The sequence below is a fragment of the Tachysurus vachellii genome, chromosome 18, assembly GCF_030014155.1.
Source record: "Tachysurus vachellii isolate PV-2020 chromosome 18, HZAU_Pvac_v1, whole genome shotgun sequence".
NCBI lineage: Eukaryota > Metazoa > Chordata > Actinopteri > Siluriformes > Bagridae > Tachysurus > Tachysurus vachellii.
Genome location: NC_083477.1, coordinates 12,766,847 through 12,785,223, shown reverse-complemented (window position 1 = coordinate 12,785,223; position 18,377 = coordinate 12,766,847). Strand labels below are relative to the sequence as shown.

Genomic DNA, 18,377 nt, shown 5'->3' with positions numbered 1-18,377 from the left:
GAATAAATGTATTCATCAGCCTGGTGTAAAATCAGAACTCTTGTCAGACTGCTTGGTTATAACCATGGACCCCTTTAATTCAAATTGTATTTGTCACATATAATTATACACAGTATGACCTGTAGTGAAATGTGTTTGTTCCTTATTGAAGTAAGTAGAATTATAAGGAAAAATTGTAAAATGCGTAGAAGTACAGATACAATAAAAAATAAAAAGAAATGAAATAAAAATAGTTCTGTAAAGTGAGCAGTGAATGGGATGGAATGTGGATGAGTATGTTGTATTTGTAATTTACATATATACAAAGCAGATATAGCTGTAAAAGTCACTCACCCCCTTATTTTATGAACATTATCCAACTATTTAAATATTAGCCTTCCACCTTTTGACTTTATTTTTCAGTTTTTTCACCCTGTCTAGGGTAGGGTTAGGATTATCACTTTTGCTCTGGGAGAACGTAATGGCCTGAACTTAGGTTTTATATCTGTGTGGAGTTTTGCATGTTCTCCTCATGTTCTGTCCATGGCTCTTGTCCTTGTTCTCTTCTTTTCTCCCTCTTTTCAAAAAAAACATGGTAATTTCTCATTCTAAATTACTCCTTGGTGTGTATGAGTCTGTACACGTGTGTGATTGCACAGTGCCATGTGACTGGTGTCCCATCCAGGGTTCAGGTCTATTCCCACCTCATGCCCAGTTTCAGGCTGTTGAATGTGAAACAATAAAAAATCTAATGAAGTGTGTAAATGAAATATTAATATAATAATATATATTTTTAAACATATATTTAAAAAAATCTTAATTTTTTTAATAATTTTTGTGTAATTTAGATTTTTTAAAAATTAAATCAGAATACAATTCTGTGATTAAAAAACATTTTTAGATTCTTACATTTTATTTTAGTAGCTTAAAAGCGCTTTTATTAAGGTTATATACATTTTTAATTGCCATATATTTTATTGACTTCAATTTTCTTTTGCCAAACATTATGCTGTTTTTTCTACACAGTAAAAAAAAATAAAGGATGAAAAAAATAAATTAATTAAAATAAAAAATTAAAAGTAAATTATATATATGTATAACTAGGTCATGTGTTTTCATGCCTCTTGGTGGTGAGCTGTTGTTGACTCATCAGTGTCGCCTCCCCCTGTCAAGGTGAGGAAACTACTTTTTCTCCTCCCAATTTAAATGGATGTAACATGGCCAGTGAGACAAACATCTTGTTAACTAAATAAACTAAGCGAGAAGAAATATGTCGCTGTTAAAAATGGAGGTTTCGTGTAATAAGTTCCAGGCCAACGTGTTTGACCAAAGCAGATGCCAGAACTGTTTCAAGTCCCGCGTGGGGCACGTGCTGACGCGCGAGGAAATGGAGCAGGTAAAATAATCACCGTTTTAGCTGCATGCTAATTAATTTACTTCACTTTCAAACCACTATGTATCTGAACTCGAGCTTTTACTGTAGAGTTGTGTAGTGTAATTATGTAATTTATATGTCATTTCAACTAAATATTTTGCAAAACAAACAGTTTTACTTGAAAAATATTGACAACGTCGAAAATAAAATGTTTGTTTTTATTTTACACACGTGATCAATTTGTGCGAAAATACACTTGTATACCAGAGCTTTCTGTACGCTCCTAATTTTATAGAAATAACATAATATATACTGCATTTCGTCTTCTGTAGTCTGTGGAGAAAACCTATGGAAATTAAACATAAAGGCAAACATACTACAGTAATAAACTCTACACAATGCATCATATTATATGATAAAAGTCAGTTTATTTATAATTTACTAAATATCAGTTGTTTAAAGGTTCTTAAAATGGAGGCTGTGAAGTTTAGAGACACTTTAGGGTTCTAAATTGTACTTACTATGACTCCAAATTCTTTTGCTTTTGGACCAGAAAGTGTTTTAATAACAATCTGTAAAGCTTTAGACTAAGGTAAATTAGATCCAATTACACATCTTAAATCTTTTTTTTTTTTTTTATACCATCAACCACACTATATCCACATTTTACATGCAAAATTTTACAAAAGAGATGAGTAATTCAGTTAAATTCAAGTTTTTTTTGTATAGCGTTTTTAACAATTGACATTGTCTCAAAGCAGCTTTACAGAACATAAACATAGAACAAAAGGTTATTATAAAGAATAATATAAAGATTAGTAGAATACAAAATTCAAGATTAATATTAGATATTTTAATGTGTTTGTATTTATTCCCAATGAGCAAGTCTGAGGTGACTCCGGTGATTCCGTACAATCCCAGTGTAAAGGAAATATACAGTTTAGTACTTTTTTGTTACACTTGTATGTATATATTTACCTTGTATTCCTCTTATGAGTTCTCTATACATTGATAACAGGTGAAACCTATCTATGCCAGTTGGCTCTGCCTTGCCCCTGAAGGGTTGGACTTCAACAATCCAATGCAGCGATCCAGGGTACCAAAGCATAATTATTCAGTTACTGAATGTAGATAAAACCGCATAGAATTGAGTTTGTTTTATTTGATTTAGTGTCTCAGCAGTCTGTTAACAAATTGTGTTTATATTTTTGATTGCTTTCAGAAGTGGCAGCGTCGTTTTTTCATCCTGTATGAGCACGGCTGTCTAGAGTTTGCTCTGGATGACTTGGTGAGGGACACTTGCAAACAAACCAACCAACCGGATGAGCTAGAATACATCTGACTGTGTTATGCGGATTTCTAAGAATCTTGTGCATGTTGTAGCCAGATGTTCGACTTCTATGCTTAGTGCTCAATCACACACTCATGCATGTGGTCTCTGCCACATATTTTACCCAGATTTCAAGCATAGATCTTTTGGCTACCTGACTTGTGTTCAGCTGGACACTCACTTATTGGAGTGGCCTGTTTTGCCATCAATAAGTATTTCATGTACTTTATTTTTGTTTAAATTAGAGAAATGTCTGTAAGCAGTTGTATACCTCAAAAGCATGAATTGTATTCAGGATCATATGGAAGTTGCTTTGTTTGCTAAATGAAGGCCTGTAAATGGACAATATACTTGTTTCAGCCAAGTACAATTCCCCAAGGAACCGTGAACTTGCATCATTGCAGTGATGTGATTGACGCAGAGGGCAGAACAGGACAGAAAAACACACTGTGCATCATCACTTCAGACCAAGATATTTACATCCGTGGAGACAGCAAAGAGATCGTCAATGGGTCAGTGATGGTTCCTAGTCGAACAATACAGAAAGAGCTTAACTTTGTACTAGTTTCATTCAGAAATGAAAAAAAAATTTAAATGGCATTGATAATCTGATAACAAAAAGTCACACAAAGCAAATGGCTAATGACATTTATTGAATCCAAATTATTGAATACTTTTGATTATTTACATGTTTTAATGACATTTGTGTTCATATAGCTTACATCTAAATAAGGCATACATTTTGTCTCCATAGTGCATTTGTGTTGTGGGCAACAAAAGTGTCAGCAATGAAATGAAATGACTTTTTTTACTGCACAGTTTTGTCACGTAGTCATTGTGGCCTCAAGCAAATGAAGGATGAACATAGTACACTTTGAGTTAATGTGGATGAACTTGAAAAATTTGTTAAATAGCTCATTATAGCTATCTGATACTGGGAGATTTGAGAAGTTACCTTTGCAAGACTGGTGTTATGAAGGGTTAAATAATTGTTGTACGTGTGAAACCTGTAGATCAGTATTATCGTTACAGTTGTAATTTTTATGAAGCCCTACCGTGGGTTTGATTCTTTTTACAGTTGGTGTGAGCAGCTTCTAGCTTTCCGACAGACTAATGAACAAAGGCGAAGGAAAAAAGGAAGCAGGATGCCTGTTCCCTCACAGGTGAACCAGTTGTTCTGTATGTCTGTGTATAATGCCACACTTAAAACTCCTATCTACTTACCTGTGTGTAAAATGATGAGGAAATTATACACACCTGGCCATGGGGAATCTGAGCGTTCAGTTGTTTATCTCTTGGTCTCTTGATAAGTGGGAGACCACAAAGCAAAGTGCTGTAATTGCTACAGTTCAATCATGTGCAATTTGAGCTTGTACTGTACTTGTCATTAAATATAAACAGCAATATACTGTGGTAGACATCTAAAACAATAATAACTTCATCAGTATTTATGGCTCTGATTATTGTAGATCACCTACTGCAAGTTGAGCAACACTGTTTCAGCAATAATTGGTTTCATTAAAGTATTATTTTTATTATTTTTTTCATTTTATTTATTTCATTTAGATGTCAGTGTGACCTCTGATCTATTTGCACTGTATCTACTTCTTAGGAGATAGCATCTACAAGGAAATCAGTGTGTAAAGTCGGAGTTGCAAAGGCAGAAACAGTAGAAGATGAACTGTGTAATTCAGGGGAGGAAGAAGATCCAAGTAAGGAAACTGAGGAAGTGAACATAGCCTTGGATGTGAATGTCACCCCTGCTGATGCTGATTCCCCCGTCTCAAGCAAGTGCACTAAAGAAAGATTTGGTAAGTAGTCTCTCTTTTTTTAATTATTTATTTTTTATTTCTTGTGTTTAGAATAAAGACTTAATTAAGCAAAACCAGAGCACTACGTTATTTAACATAACACTACCAGATAGCACTTCCCACTCATCTTCAAGTCAGTCTCCTAGAAAGCCAGACAGGATGTATTCTGGACAAGAAGAAAGCCTTCCTGTGTAGATTTTCCTCCAGGGCTTCTCATTAGAAAACTGCAGGGCCAGATCTGCCTCTGAGGATCTTCTTTATGGAGTTGTGGCATATAGGAAACACCTGTAACGGACTGCTCATTACAGATGCTGTTTTGATTGTGGGTAACAGATTGGCTCTTCCCATGCCATGTTTATACTGTATAACACCGCTTTCATCTACTACATAACCCTGATAAAGTGTATATTGTACTTGTATAAAGGGATCATTAAATACTAACTGTCATGTGTTGCATGGTCAATATGTACATTTTCTTTTTACATGATATGAGTCCAAGTCTTCTTTCTTTATAGAAAAGGACATTAAACAGAAGATCGACAATGTAGTCACACACCAAGCTGAGGGTGGATCAGTTCTTCAGTTGCCCTTTGAGCATCATTCGACCTCTCTCCACAGCCCTGAGCCAAGGAAAGCTGTGACCGGTGACCTGTCTCCATCTGATTTGCCTCTCAACAGAAGTGCTTTACATGCTCTCTGTTGGCAGGAGGATGATACAGAGAGCTGTGCTAAAGAACATCCTAGGGCTTCATCATTAGCAAAGCATATGACACAAGATGAAGAAAATAATACTGAAAAACTCCAAATGGGGTCACAACAAGATAAGAAGGGCAGGGATTCTTGTTTGATCGAGAGCAGGTAAAGTTCCATAATGCAGCGATGGCTGCAACTTTATGCAGAGCTATTTAAGCTATTTACAAGTAATTGGAAACTAGAAAAGAAGGGGTTCTCTGTGTTAAGTGACAGGATGCTGCTATGGTCTGGTGTAAAATTTTGCTTGCATGCTGCACATTAAATTAATAGTCTGAGCCCATGAATCATAAGTCATGTTATAAAACAGTGTCAATTACTGTATTAAAAAATATTTTATACGTCAAATAATAACTAGAGAAAATCTCCTATGTGCCAGTTTGCAGCTCAGGAGCTACTGTAGTAGGTTCAGAGTTTACATATTTGCACTTAATCTAATGTGTCAAACCCATATTTTACTGTGACATGCGTCACCAACCAGAGCATATTGTGTTTCATTCCTTCAATAGATATTCTATGAAATATGTTTGGACCAGATTTGACCAAGTTTTGCTTCAAGTCTTTGAAGTCACATAAACTCCCAAACATATAAACCTTACTTCATGAATAGGTCTACTTCTGTAAAAGGAACATGTTTTTTCGGGACCTGATAAAGCAGTTTGGTCACATGATTAGTAAGGAGTTTTCATGAAGCTTGTAATCAGAGTGACCTGAATGTGAAGCTTTTGTGTTTTATATATATATTTATAAATTTATAAATATATTTATATATATATATATATATAGCTTGTCTCTTTCTTGCTATCTATCTCCTTTTTTCTGTTTCTCACAGCATCACTGATGACTTCTGGCATAATGAATATGACAATCAGTGTAAAATGTGTACACAGTGCAGCAGCAGCAGAAGTCACACTGGCCACATCCAGAACACGGTAATGTGTTGTTTTTACTGTAAATTCAAGTCTCCGGGACATCACTATTGTTTGAACCAGCGACTGACATGTTTTTAATATTGTAATACTACAAAAACTACAAAATTACCAGTCCAACCCTATTACTACTACTACGCTCCACCATATGACTACTGTTAAACAGGAAGCATAAATTAAACACAGGGGAACAGCATATTAGTTATGAGCTCAATTTTCACAATCTTGTATTTTGTATTGTTGTGTGGCACCTCAACACAAATTGGTTACAAACTATTTTTGTAAAAGAGAAATGTTTAACATTTCATGACTAAAGTCAGCTTACTTGAAGAACGTATTTGTTTTAGAAATCTATAAATCAAGTAATTCAAGTTATTTGTGTTAGAAGTCTGTAAACTGTTGCCTAAAAACCAGTTAAACATAGGAACCCCTGCTGTACACACCCTGTATTCACATGTCAATATCAAATCATCACTTATTCAGTCTAGCTGAACTTGAGTCATCTTGCTTTGCAGTGCTGAAACCGAAGCACAGCTGTTTTGAGCCGTTTATCCTGGGGCAATGACTAACAAGACCAGGTGTTTATAGGGAGGAAGCATACTGCGATTTAATAGTAGGAAGCCACTGTCATGCATGTACTGTTGTCAATTGCTAGCGTCAGTCGCATCAACAGACCCTGAATTACCCTGGCATGTATGTTGTAAGACTCAGATGATTCATCTTGCCTGAGGCAGTGTCGATATTTAAACACGCTTTGCTGTTTTTGAGCAGAAGATAAGTCACTTTGCACCGTTATACATGGAAATTCCAGGCATTTCGCCATGCTTTGGAATATCTTCTGGAATATTTTGTCTGCACCATTGCTCATATGTCTCCTGTTTTATTAATGTTGGTTTCCCAGCAAGGTCATACTCAGAGTGGCATCTTCACTCATCAGTGATGTCATATTTATTTATTTGTGTGAAAAAAGGAAAACAATATATCAGCATACGAAGAAGTCTGAAACAAACACTAACATTAATGAAATTACTAGCATTAAAAGCGTTGGTACAGTTTGGACATTGTATCTTATGAATTTTAACTTGTTGTTATTATAAATTTTAACTTGTTGTTATTATAAATTATAAATGTAATTTATAATTACAGTGTTTCTGGATAGTTTCAATGTAGTGTTGTAATTGCTCCTTACTTTGCATCAGTTTTTATTAGTTGTGTTAAAACAGACAATGAATTTGTTGCGTATTCTTAAGTACTGTATATTTCAGGCTGGGTAGGCAGTTTGTGTCCTTTGTGATTTTATTTTTAGGTGCTGTAGGGGCATTAAGAGATGAGGAAACTGTAACTGAAAGGAAATGAGTAAAGGGCTGGACCGTCTGAGGGGAAAAAAAAGGTTCAAGGTTTACTGTGCCTGGCTATTGTAACACAATCCATAGAGTTTTGTTATTGTATCATGACCCGTTCAATTCACGATTGACAACTGTTTTATGAATGTATATGAATATATTTGTCATGTTAATGTGCAGGAGAAGTCAGTAGGACTGCTGGAAGCACCACAAAGCAACAGTCTTTCTCTTAGAAGACTGCAGACGGTAGAAGTCAAATCTTCAGAGTCTACCATGACGGTGAGTGAGTGTATTGATGTAGACATAGGAGGACAATGAAACTGAAACACTTGGTTTTAGACCACAATAATTTATTAGTATAGTGTAGGGTCTCCTTTTGTAGCCAGTAGGGAACAGCGTCATATTTCAGCCCAAACCGTCACTGATACAACTTCTTGTTTTACTCTGAGCATCGGGGCTACATCGGGGCTTCTCCGCAACGGATGCAGGACAGATAGATGTAGGAAAGATAGATGGTTTCACATTGTCCACAGTCTACTGCTGATTTCCGTTGCTGGCACCATTGAATACCGACATTTGGCATTGGCACAAGAGACTAAAGGTTTGGCTATAGCTGGAAGAGGGTGAATATTGACCTGTGGTTACTACTGTTGGATGTGGTTCAAACTTTGTGGTGGTATGCTGACATTACCCTAAATACTGTGGCTCTGGACACACCACTAAGAGTTGCTGTCCTGGTCAAAGATGCTTCAGTGAGATGCGCATCAACAACTTGTCTTCTTTTGAACTCTGATATGTCTCCCATTATGTTGTGTGGATTGTAACATTTTATATCCAGCTGTGCAACTGCACCTCTATTCAATCTTGTTCCCTATGTTAACACTTCTGGACTGTGAAATCCGTGAAGATTGGTCAGCGTTTCAGCTTCATTGACCAACCTCTGTAAATGATTCATTTTGAATCTGAAGTATAGTGGTTTTCAACCAGATAAAATGATCATGTGTAATGTAACTAAATTATTATATAATGTAATTAAATGAATTGCTTTTATAGCCAGACCTTTTGAACTTCAAAAAAGGGTGGCTCTTCATGGATGACCACGATCAGGTGAGTACTTGGTATTTTGGCCTTTTGTGTAATTCCACCGTACTAATTTCACTGGATTTATTTTATATGAGGAAGTAGGGTTATGCAATGAATGCCATTATATTGTTGGGATTTTTGTAAAATCTGAAAAAAATTTAAGGACAATTTTGTACCTGTAGAAATTCCAGGTAAATGAAGTTTTTTATTTTGCTGAACACAAACAAAACCATGCATTGGTTTCATAATCTTAAACAAATCTTAGAAATCTGATCTGGTCTCAACATTACTATAATGTGTGATGCTATATTTGTTTCCACTTATTAACTGACAATTATTCATATACTATTATAGTAGTGTTATTTTGGGAAAATAGTATAAATATATGTAATAATGTAAATATAAATTATAGTATGTTTATATGATGATAAGATCACCTAAACCTCTCTGCTGATGTCTGTTTTGTTCAGTGGAGGAAGTACTGGTTCATCCTGTCTGCTCATAGCCTACATTATTACTTTGACTCTGGAGCAGAGGAGGCAGGTTTACAGATTTTCCTTTCCGTCACATCACAACAAATTCACCATGTATGCTTAGTAGTTTTAGAATATTTAGAGATTTTTTTCTTAATAATATTGTTTTTCTTCAATATTGCCTCAGTTGGTAGGAGAAATTGACCTGACGTCTTGTCATAGAGTGACTGAGCTTCATGATCAGAGGAACTTTGGCTTTGAAATAAGGGTGTGCTTAATCATTTCTAAATAGCCATTTTACATTACTAGATGAAACTATTTATTGTAGATGATTTAAATAATAATTGATCCACCTAGACTCATAGAATGGTCTACAAGTTCTACAGTACGACTGCTGGGATGCGACAAAACTGGATCCAGGCTATTGCAAAGAACATTCAGGATCAGAATGCACCAGATGTTGCCAGGTAAACACACATAAACAAGTCAAAGAGAACATCTGCTAAATTGCAGACTTTAGCACCAAAAAGAGTTCAATCCACTTTAATTGTGTTTAGCATTCCAGATAACTGGCTGTCTAGAGTGGGCTCTCGCTCTGGGCCAGATGTTACTCAAGAATCCATGTCTTTGTCTTGCCTTCTCAATGACGAGTGCTGTGCAAAAAGGAGGTCTGAGTACTATAGGTGCCAAGGCCGCAATAAAACCTCCAACTGGACTGACACGTTAACCCAGCCGGGGACCAGAGAACAAGAGCGGGAAGTAAATTCTGCAGAGCAGGGTATCAGCAGGCGAAGGGGAAGAGAGGAGCGCAGGCAAAGGTATGCCATCGTGATGGGGTCTTCAGTATGCAACTTGGATGAGAGGAACTGGTCCACACAGGAGAATCAGCAGCAAGAGAGAATGAGGCAGATTGAAGAATATTGGCTGCAGGTGGAGCAGATGGCTATCAGCGAGGAGAGGAAGGTGCTACTTTACCCAGAATGCCAGAGTGAGGACTGCTTTGAAAAGAAGAAACTTCTAGAACATTACAGGAAGAGGGTGAGTGGAGATGTGTTTTATTGGGGGACTGTGCTGAGGCCTTGAATTATGTTCAATAAATAATTTTCAATAATATATTTATTTACACATACATAAACAAAAATAGTTAAATGTCTGTAGTAGAGGTCTTTTTGGTATTCTCTGTGATGCCTAATCTCTATTTTTGCTGCATATCTTGATATTGCAGTAATTTTATATAAGATTTAATCTACTCAGTGTGTACTTTTTCAAAACGGAAACAAAACATGCATTTTCTCAAATCAGGGTGAAGAACTGACTATCCAGTCAGAGTCACCAAATGAGGACCACTCAGAAGATCCTGAACATGGCACAGACTGGAGTCTGGTGGTAAATATTACAGTTTAATATTGTGTAATAGGTGAAATTCCTCGTATTTACAAACACAATAAAGCCAAAGTATTTTGGAAATTTTTTTTGCTGTTAAAATAAACTACACTCTTTGGAGAAGGACTAAATGGAGCATAGCTGTGGGGATGTGCCCGTTCATACACAATAGCTTTAGTGAGCTAAGGCACGGATGCCAGGCAAGGCATTCGTCCCAAATTTGTTTTGTGGGGTTGAGATCAATGCTTTGTGCAGGCCACTTAAGTGCTTCTACTTCAACTTCGGTAAACCAGGGACCGTACTTACAAAAACTCTTAATGTAAAGTGTTTCCCATTAAAATGAAAGAGAAGATCCTAGTAAACATAAAAGTTATTCACAAAGCATTTTAACCCTTAAAGGACCCTTAAGGTCAAAAAGTGTTTGGAGTTGAGAAGAGGACATTTAAAAGAGAGTTTCTTTAGCAAAGGAGGAAATTGCCAAAGGGTGAAGAGGGAGAAGAAATGTGATTAATTTTGTGACTAATCATATTAGAGATGGCATCGCCAATACAGCGCAGAAATGTCATATATATTCTGCTGCTATGGCATTTAGAGAAACACTAAAACCTCCGAGACAGAGCATAAACTCCATATAGGCTGAAATGATATAATTTGGTGCTATGACATTTCTGCGTTGTCGGAGATGTTCACATTTACATTATTTATTATATTTGCAATATACAGATGTTAGCACATCTCTAATATGATCGGTCACGAACGTAATCCCTACACGATTCAACCTCAAATCAAGACAAAGTGAAGGATTATAATATACCAGATTTTAAGAGTTCCTATTTTTTTAAATTGTTGGACAACCAATCACAGTCTTCAAAAAAATCTGTCACACCTAGTAACTGGGACAGCCCCACCTCCTCTCCTCTCATTTTGCAAGAACCATGTTGTCATGATGGAACATGTTTGAAGTAGTTTCAGAGACTTGAAATTGTAATGCATATAAAGCATAATACAGCATACAACTACATCCTAAACAATGTGGGTCCAACTGTGTAGCAAAACATTTGGGAACAGCGCACATATGGGTGTGATGGTCAGGTGTTTAAACTCTTAATATTTGTGTAAATTGTTAAAGTTAATATCCTTGAAACTGAAGAATATATTTTGAAGTTGTTAATTGAAATTCATTATTAAGATGAACTGACCTGACCAATTATTTTATTCTTTATTGAAGCAGGAGCTAACATGTGACCTGGGAACAGAATGGGATCCTCCGAAGATAAACAAAACCTCAAATGAACAAAACCTCACACTGACTAACAAGTACCAAGACACCACAGGGCTGGACCTGAGAAGACAACAAATCAGTGACCTGCTGGACCTTCAACCTTTATCCCAGTCGAGGACTGAATTCACAAATGAACCTAAAACAGAGGGAGAACCCAATCTGCTGCATGACAGTATAACTTCTGCCGAACCTATTAAGAGTCTCCGATCACTTGCTTTGTGGCAGGCAAGAAAGCCCCGAATATTCAGTGAAAGTACTTCGTTAATGATAAGTGAAGATAAATATTCAGATCAAGCCATGGTGAAGCTGTTATCTCAGGAAGTTGAGTTACTAAACAAACAAAACCAGGACCTTAACCAGCGGAATCAAGAACTGTTAAACCAGCTAGCTGAAGCAGACCGAGAGATAGACAGGCTTAAGTCAGAACTTTTCCACCAGCTAGAACTGGAGTCCATTGTGGAGTGTTTGGAATCAGACTTGGCCAGGAGCTGTGGGAAACTCCAGGAAGCAAAGGCCCAGCTAGCAGAAATGGAGGACAATCTGAAAGACTCTCATCAAACTCTACAGTTGAAAGAGGCTATGCTCAGAGATCTGGGATCATTATCCATGGACAGTGAAAACAAAATAGCATTTCCAGAAATAGTTGATAGACTCCGCCAGTGTGTGCAGGTGATGGAGTTCAAAGTCTCTGAGCTGGTAAGCCAACAATGGCTGTCAACTCTGACTTGCAACGACCTGCAGACACAGAAAACCTTTCTTGTGAAATCAGATGTTGAGAATGGTCAGAAGGTAACGGAGTATGGCGAGATGTTGGAAAATGTGGAAGAATCTAATATACCTCTTTCTGAAGGATTGGCACACATTAAAGACCAGCAGCATCAGAACAGAATAGAAACCGTGGCAGCAGAGTTAAAAAAGAGGTCCAATTTGTTTAGTTTGTTACTAGAAGTGATCAGTCAACTAGCTGGAAATGAGCTGACTGATTCTGTCTCAGAGTATGAAGTTAGACAGAAAAACCACAAAGTGTTAAGGAGACTACAGTTGGAAAATAACATTTGGAAAAGCTTTGTGAACACCTTAAAGAACACTACCTCTTATAGCCCGGAGAATGAGGAAGCTGCCTGTCTACTACAGAGTACCGAGATGAAACTAGAGGAAGTTAAAATGTACCTCAGCCTTTACAAAAGTACAAGTAGTAACCCTCTAAGCAGCAGTTCAGGACTAGATAATACATCTTCAACTAGCCCTGAAATTGTTAGTATAAATAATGGAATAATGGAAAAGAAGCAAAAGGATGTAATGTGGAAAGATCTGAAAGAGCACATGGAGCAGAGATTGATCCTGATTGATCATGTAACTAATAATAAACAGTTTTCTGAGATGATAAAATCACATCTAAAAAGTCATGTTTGGAATAAAACAAATATGTTTTATCCGATGATCAGTGTAGCCATGGACATCCTGGCTGCTTATTTGGTAGAGAAGCTTAGTTGCTCTGTAATAACGCAAAAATCTGTAGAGATACAAACTGAAAACCAAGAGATGGAACAGAACAACATGGCTGTGGTCAATGAAGGCACCGGAAACGAAACAATTACCAGTTTGAAAAATCATATTAAGGAGCTGGAGCACACGCTATCTGAAAGACTGATGTCTCTACAACAGCAACATGTGAAGGACAAGGAGAGACTGAAGGTGGACATAATGGTTGCTCTACCATTTTTATATATTCCTTAAAAAAATGCCACTTTTCTTTTAATGGAAAGCCCTCCCTACTAACCGAATCATTAATATTTTGGACATCTCATCTAATTTAACCTAACTAATGTGGTATTTTGCACTATCTTTTAAGGCTGCATTTGAGCAGAACATTATCTTGTTGAAGAAGTCTCATAGGAAAGCCACAGAAGTCCTTTTGCTCAAACACCAGCGAGATCAGGAATTGTTACAGGAGGAGAAAGAAAGACTTCTAACTGAAGACTTGTCCGACTGTCTCACTGGTGTGTACTATTATTTGTTTAGGCATGGTCTTTACTAAATCTGATTTTGTGAGTAACTGATCTTTTGACCGTCTTCAGTTATTGAAGCCATGAAGAGAGCCCATAGAGCTGAGCTGGAGAAAATGCTACAGGAGAAGACCTATAATGGTGACGCGAATATTGATGTGATTTTAAAAAGTCACAGGTAAAAAGAACAAAGGTCAAATGTGATGCACAAATTTGGTAGCAGACAGAAATACTTTATAATACTATGCTAGGTCTAAATGCTGTTTTCCTCTATGCACATACGTGTATTTGTAACACCTACAATAATTCAATTACAATATTTTGTAAGCACATACATTTTGTAACAAAAACTAAACTAATAACAAATGTCACATAACAAATTAAAAAAAATCTCTATGGTGAAGCACTGAGGTGGCAGCATCATGCTTTTGCAACAGGAACATGGAGAATCATACGAACGAGTGTAATCTCAAACACCCCCCCCCCCCCAAACTACTCTACAAAACCAGTTTTATTGCCCCAAAATATATACACGTAAATGTCTGTTTTAGTAAAATCAAATAAAATCAAAATCAAATTCTACCTAACAGTTCTGTGGATGTGTTTGTTAGTGAGGAGTTGTCAGCAGTTCAGAGGGACCTGGATGCATTGTCTGAGCAGTACACACAAAAATGTCTGGACAATGTGCACCTGGCTGAAGCTCTGCAAGCAGAGAGAAATTCTCTACAGCAGTATCAGTATCAAACCCTAGCACTTGGTGTTTACAATCAGGTAATGCAGAATAATACAAAATGTTTGTTGCTTGCTTGAATTGAAAGCTTTTATGTAAATAGAAAATCACTGATACATGTGTGTATGTCTCTCTCTCTCTCTCTCTCATATATATATATATATCTATCTCATATATAGATTATATACATATAATCCTGTGTTGTTGAATATGCATTTTTGCCCTTTGTATAGGAGCTAAAAAATCACCTTGCTGAGGAGATGATGAGATTGTCAACAGTGGCACAGGATGGTTCTATTCAGTCGGTTCATGATAGAGACCGATATGAACTGATGGTTAGTGTTGGTTTATGGTAACTGATGGTTTATTTATTTATTTATTTATTTATTTATTAACTCCTATAACTTGTTAATCGGTGAGCTTGATATCACTCTTTTTAACCGGTATCTATAACATTTATCTGTCTATTTTCAGATCAAGCTCCAGGTAAAAGAGTCCTGTCAGGAGCAGGAAATTGACACTTTAAAAAACGAACTCAATGCTTCCAAAATGGTAAGTACAATAAGGGTTTTATCCAAGTTTTATCATGAATATTCAAATGATAGTTGATTGTTCTGAATTACTGTAAATGTGCTTTTATTCATTTATCTTAAGTAACTGCTTTATTCTTCAGTGATTACAGTCGATTTTCAAATTTATTCTTATTTATATTTCATATTACTTCTTTTGCAGGATCAAAAGTTTGCATCAGAGAGATTACATGAAATACAGACAGAACTCCGCTTGGTCAAGGAGACGGCAGAACAACAAATTTCACAACTTAAGGAGAATCTGAGACTAGTTTATGAAGCATTAGAAGAGTCTTTAAAGAAAATGACGCCAACAATGCCAATGGCTGGTTCCTAATAGCCTGCACTATTTAAAAGCTGACAAATGTTAATTACCTTTTCCATAACTGATATTTGTAATTCAACAGATTTTAATAGGATACCAATGAAGTTGTTTGTGTAGCTTATCAGTGCAAACGATGAGATCAGACAGCCTTTAATTGGTGTAAAACTAATCAACTAAACATACACAGTGTTTCCATGAACACGTCCACTCTATACTCTAAAAGAAAAGAAAGGTTCTTTGGATAATGGGTTCCACAGTCTTTGAAAGATGCAGGTCCAATACATGTGTAAAATCTTTTAAGGGCAAGCCAACAAATATATTTACCAAGAATATTAATCATTCTGTTGATTCTGTTTGTATCTTTGTATTTGTATTGTTCATTGTTGCTGTCAAAATCTTGCAAATTCTTTTTGATTGGATTCACCACTCATTAAGACACCATTGCAGAAAGATATTACTACGTATTTTCCCTTGTTAAAATGTCAGGATTTTGTGATTAAAAAAGAGAGTCAGATTTTTTTCCACCCTCAAAGTGAAATTACAACGTACAAAAATGATTAAACAGATAAAGATGGATAAGATTTCATCATGGCACATCTTGACTTGGAAATATTTTCTTACTTGCTGAAATGTGAAATTTCTTTTTCACTCCAGCTTAATATCAAACACATGAATGTTTTGCACTTTAAATTGTCTTTGTAGCCATTCGTGCTTCTCTCCACTTTGTTAAAATTCCCATCATTCCCATGATGCTGCTAACACCAAGCTGTCTCATTAGACCATAACATTTTGAAAAACGGTTTGGGGTGGTTGGCCACCCAACCCCATAGCCCTGACATGAAGACAGTAAGAGATGTCACGTGCGCTATAGTAATCGGTATCAGGTATTGCTATATGTTTATAATGCATTATAATGTTGCTGTATTCCTAATTTACACTTATGCAACCAGGTTACAAGTTTTTTCTATATTCACTTCAAAATGTTTTTCACTCAATTTTTATATGTTGTAATTTCAAAAAGTAGAAAAGGTTGATTTATCTTGGTTTCATATGTTTACACAACAAAATCCTGAAAATTTAACAGGAGACGGGAAACCTTTTATACCTGTTGTATTGTCTCTACTAAGGTGTGCTGTACATCCAAATATGTATTGTATATTTCTACATTTTGTTTTGTTTTTGTAGTGTTGTACAATTTATTTTGCCACATGAGTGGTTTTGTGCAGTAAGGGAGGTGGTGGGCATGGGCAAAAACAATTCATCCGGTAAAACATCTGAAGTTTTGCTAAAGTATACAATTTAAATTTCATATTTATCTATCACTTTATATATTTCATATAAATTGGAAATACAAAATAGATGAGCGGTGATATTTAATTCGTATTACAATACTTTTTATTACTGCTTTGGTTTATATCATTCTATTCATATATTTGAATGATCTAAACAAAATCAGTGGCATTGTGCATTCCTTTGATTTAAATAAAGGAGACTTTCTAGTCCAGCTGTTTCAAGTCCATGTCTGTTCTCTATCTTCTATTTCACAGTCTATTCTACTGACCTAAACCACTGGCTTTTCAAACAGGTATTTGGCTTCACTTGTCTTCAGTGAATTGACCTGATACCAATACATTTCCAATACTTCTGGAGGGGACTAAACGAAATGAAATGCTGGCTGAGGGATGTGTGGGGCTGTAAACAAACAAAGTGCATGTAGAAATTACCTGGGGTGGCTTAGCAGATTTTAGACAGGTTCTGATATTATAAAACATACCAGAAAGGATAAAAATGCATGTGTGTGCACAACCTCATACTGATTCCATGATTACATCTTATAGGACAATAAGCTACATTTTGTCCTACACTCCCAAAGAACATCTGGTTTATCTTATGTCATGCCTGTATGATAAGCAAATAACATTTAGCATGTGAGAACCTATAATCACCCTTTCTATGGCTGGATGGGGTAAAAAGGGATGGAAAATTTACTTGACTACATATGACATCATCCTTTTGTGTTACTATGTTAATCCCTCTCCACTGCTTCTCTCTTTCTACCCATCCCGAGGCATCCAGAAATTGTACCATCTCCGATTGTCTTCCGTGCCATGAAGATTTTGGACCTCCACTGAGATGAGGCTGAATCTATGAGGATCCTGAGGCATCTAGAGATTTACCAGCTCCAGTTGGACTAAAGAGGAGATGCCAACTCCATTGGGTCTTGAGGACAAAAATCTCCTCAGCAAAACCACATTTGTCTGACTGTATATTTATAATCAGTGTTTCTCTCAGGGTTTCTTCCTTTACCATTCAAGGGAATTTTTGCAGCAACAAAACAGGACAGAAACAGACTGCAACGCACGGTTAAAACAGCAGAAAAAATAATTTGTGCCCCTGCCCACTCCCCAGGACCTGTACAACACAAGAACCAGAAACCGGGAAGGAAAAATCACCACTGACCCTTCGCATGCTGGACACAACCTCTTTCAGCTCCTCCCTTCTGGCAGGTGCTACAGAACTTTGCTTACTAAAATTGCCAGACACACCCTGTTTAACAACTCACCATAATTATATTCACTGCTTCATAGCATAGGTACTGCATTATCAGAACTGTCAGTCATCACATCATCCGTGTATGTTACACACACTACTGCTGCTGCATTTTGTACAAAAAGCATAATATTGCACAATATTGTTATTTGCACTTCCCACACTTTATCTACATAACTGATCAGTCATATATTATGTATTCATATTTAATACTCATAATATTTATTGTGGGGGGCACGGTGGCTTAGTGGTTAACACGTTCGCCTCACACCTCCAGGGTTGGGGGTTCGATTCCCGCCTCCGCCTTGTGTGTGTGGAGTTTGCATGTTCTCCCCGTGCCTCGGGGGTTTCCTCCGGGTACTCCCCCGGTCCAAAGACATGCATGGTAGGTTGATTGGCATCTCTGGAAAATTGCCTGTAGTGTGTGTGATTGCGTGAGTGAATGAGAGAGTGTGTGTG

At 36.6% G+C, this 18,377-nt stretch overlaps 1 protein-coding gene across 1 annotated transcript; it reads left to right on the top strand.

Moving 5' to 3' along the window:
• The first annotated feature begins 1,118 nt into the window (after positions 1-1,118).
• Positions 1,119-16,628, top strand: LOC132860935 (myosin phosphatase Rho-interacting protein-like). Its single transcript, XM_060892256.1, has 22 exons — positions 1,119-1,375; positions 2,373-2,450; positions 2,577-2,642; positions 3,045-3,196; positions 3,763-3,847; positions 4,297-4,495; positions 5,011-5,353; positions 6,078-6,177; positions 7,698-7,796; positions 8,571-8,624; positions 9,071-9,139; positions 9,261-9,341; positions 9,431-9,540; positions 9,631-10,111; positions 10,376-10,459; positions 11,685-13,433; positions 13,591-13,738; positions 13,817-13,922; positions 14,356-14,515; positions 14,708-14,809; positions 14,949-15,026; positions 15,207-16,628. The coding sequence occupies exons 1-22, from the start codon at positions 1,250-1,252 to the stop codon at positions 15,378-15,380; spliced, it is 4,644 nt and encodes a 1,547-aa protein (XP_060748239.1). The 5' UTR covers positions 1,119-1,249; the 3' UTR covers positions 15,381-16,628.
• The last annotated feature ends 1,749 nt before the right edge of the window (positions 16,629-18,377 follow it).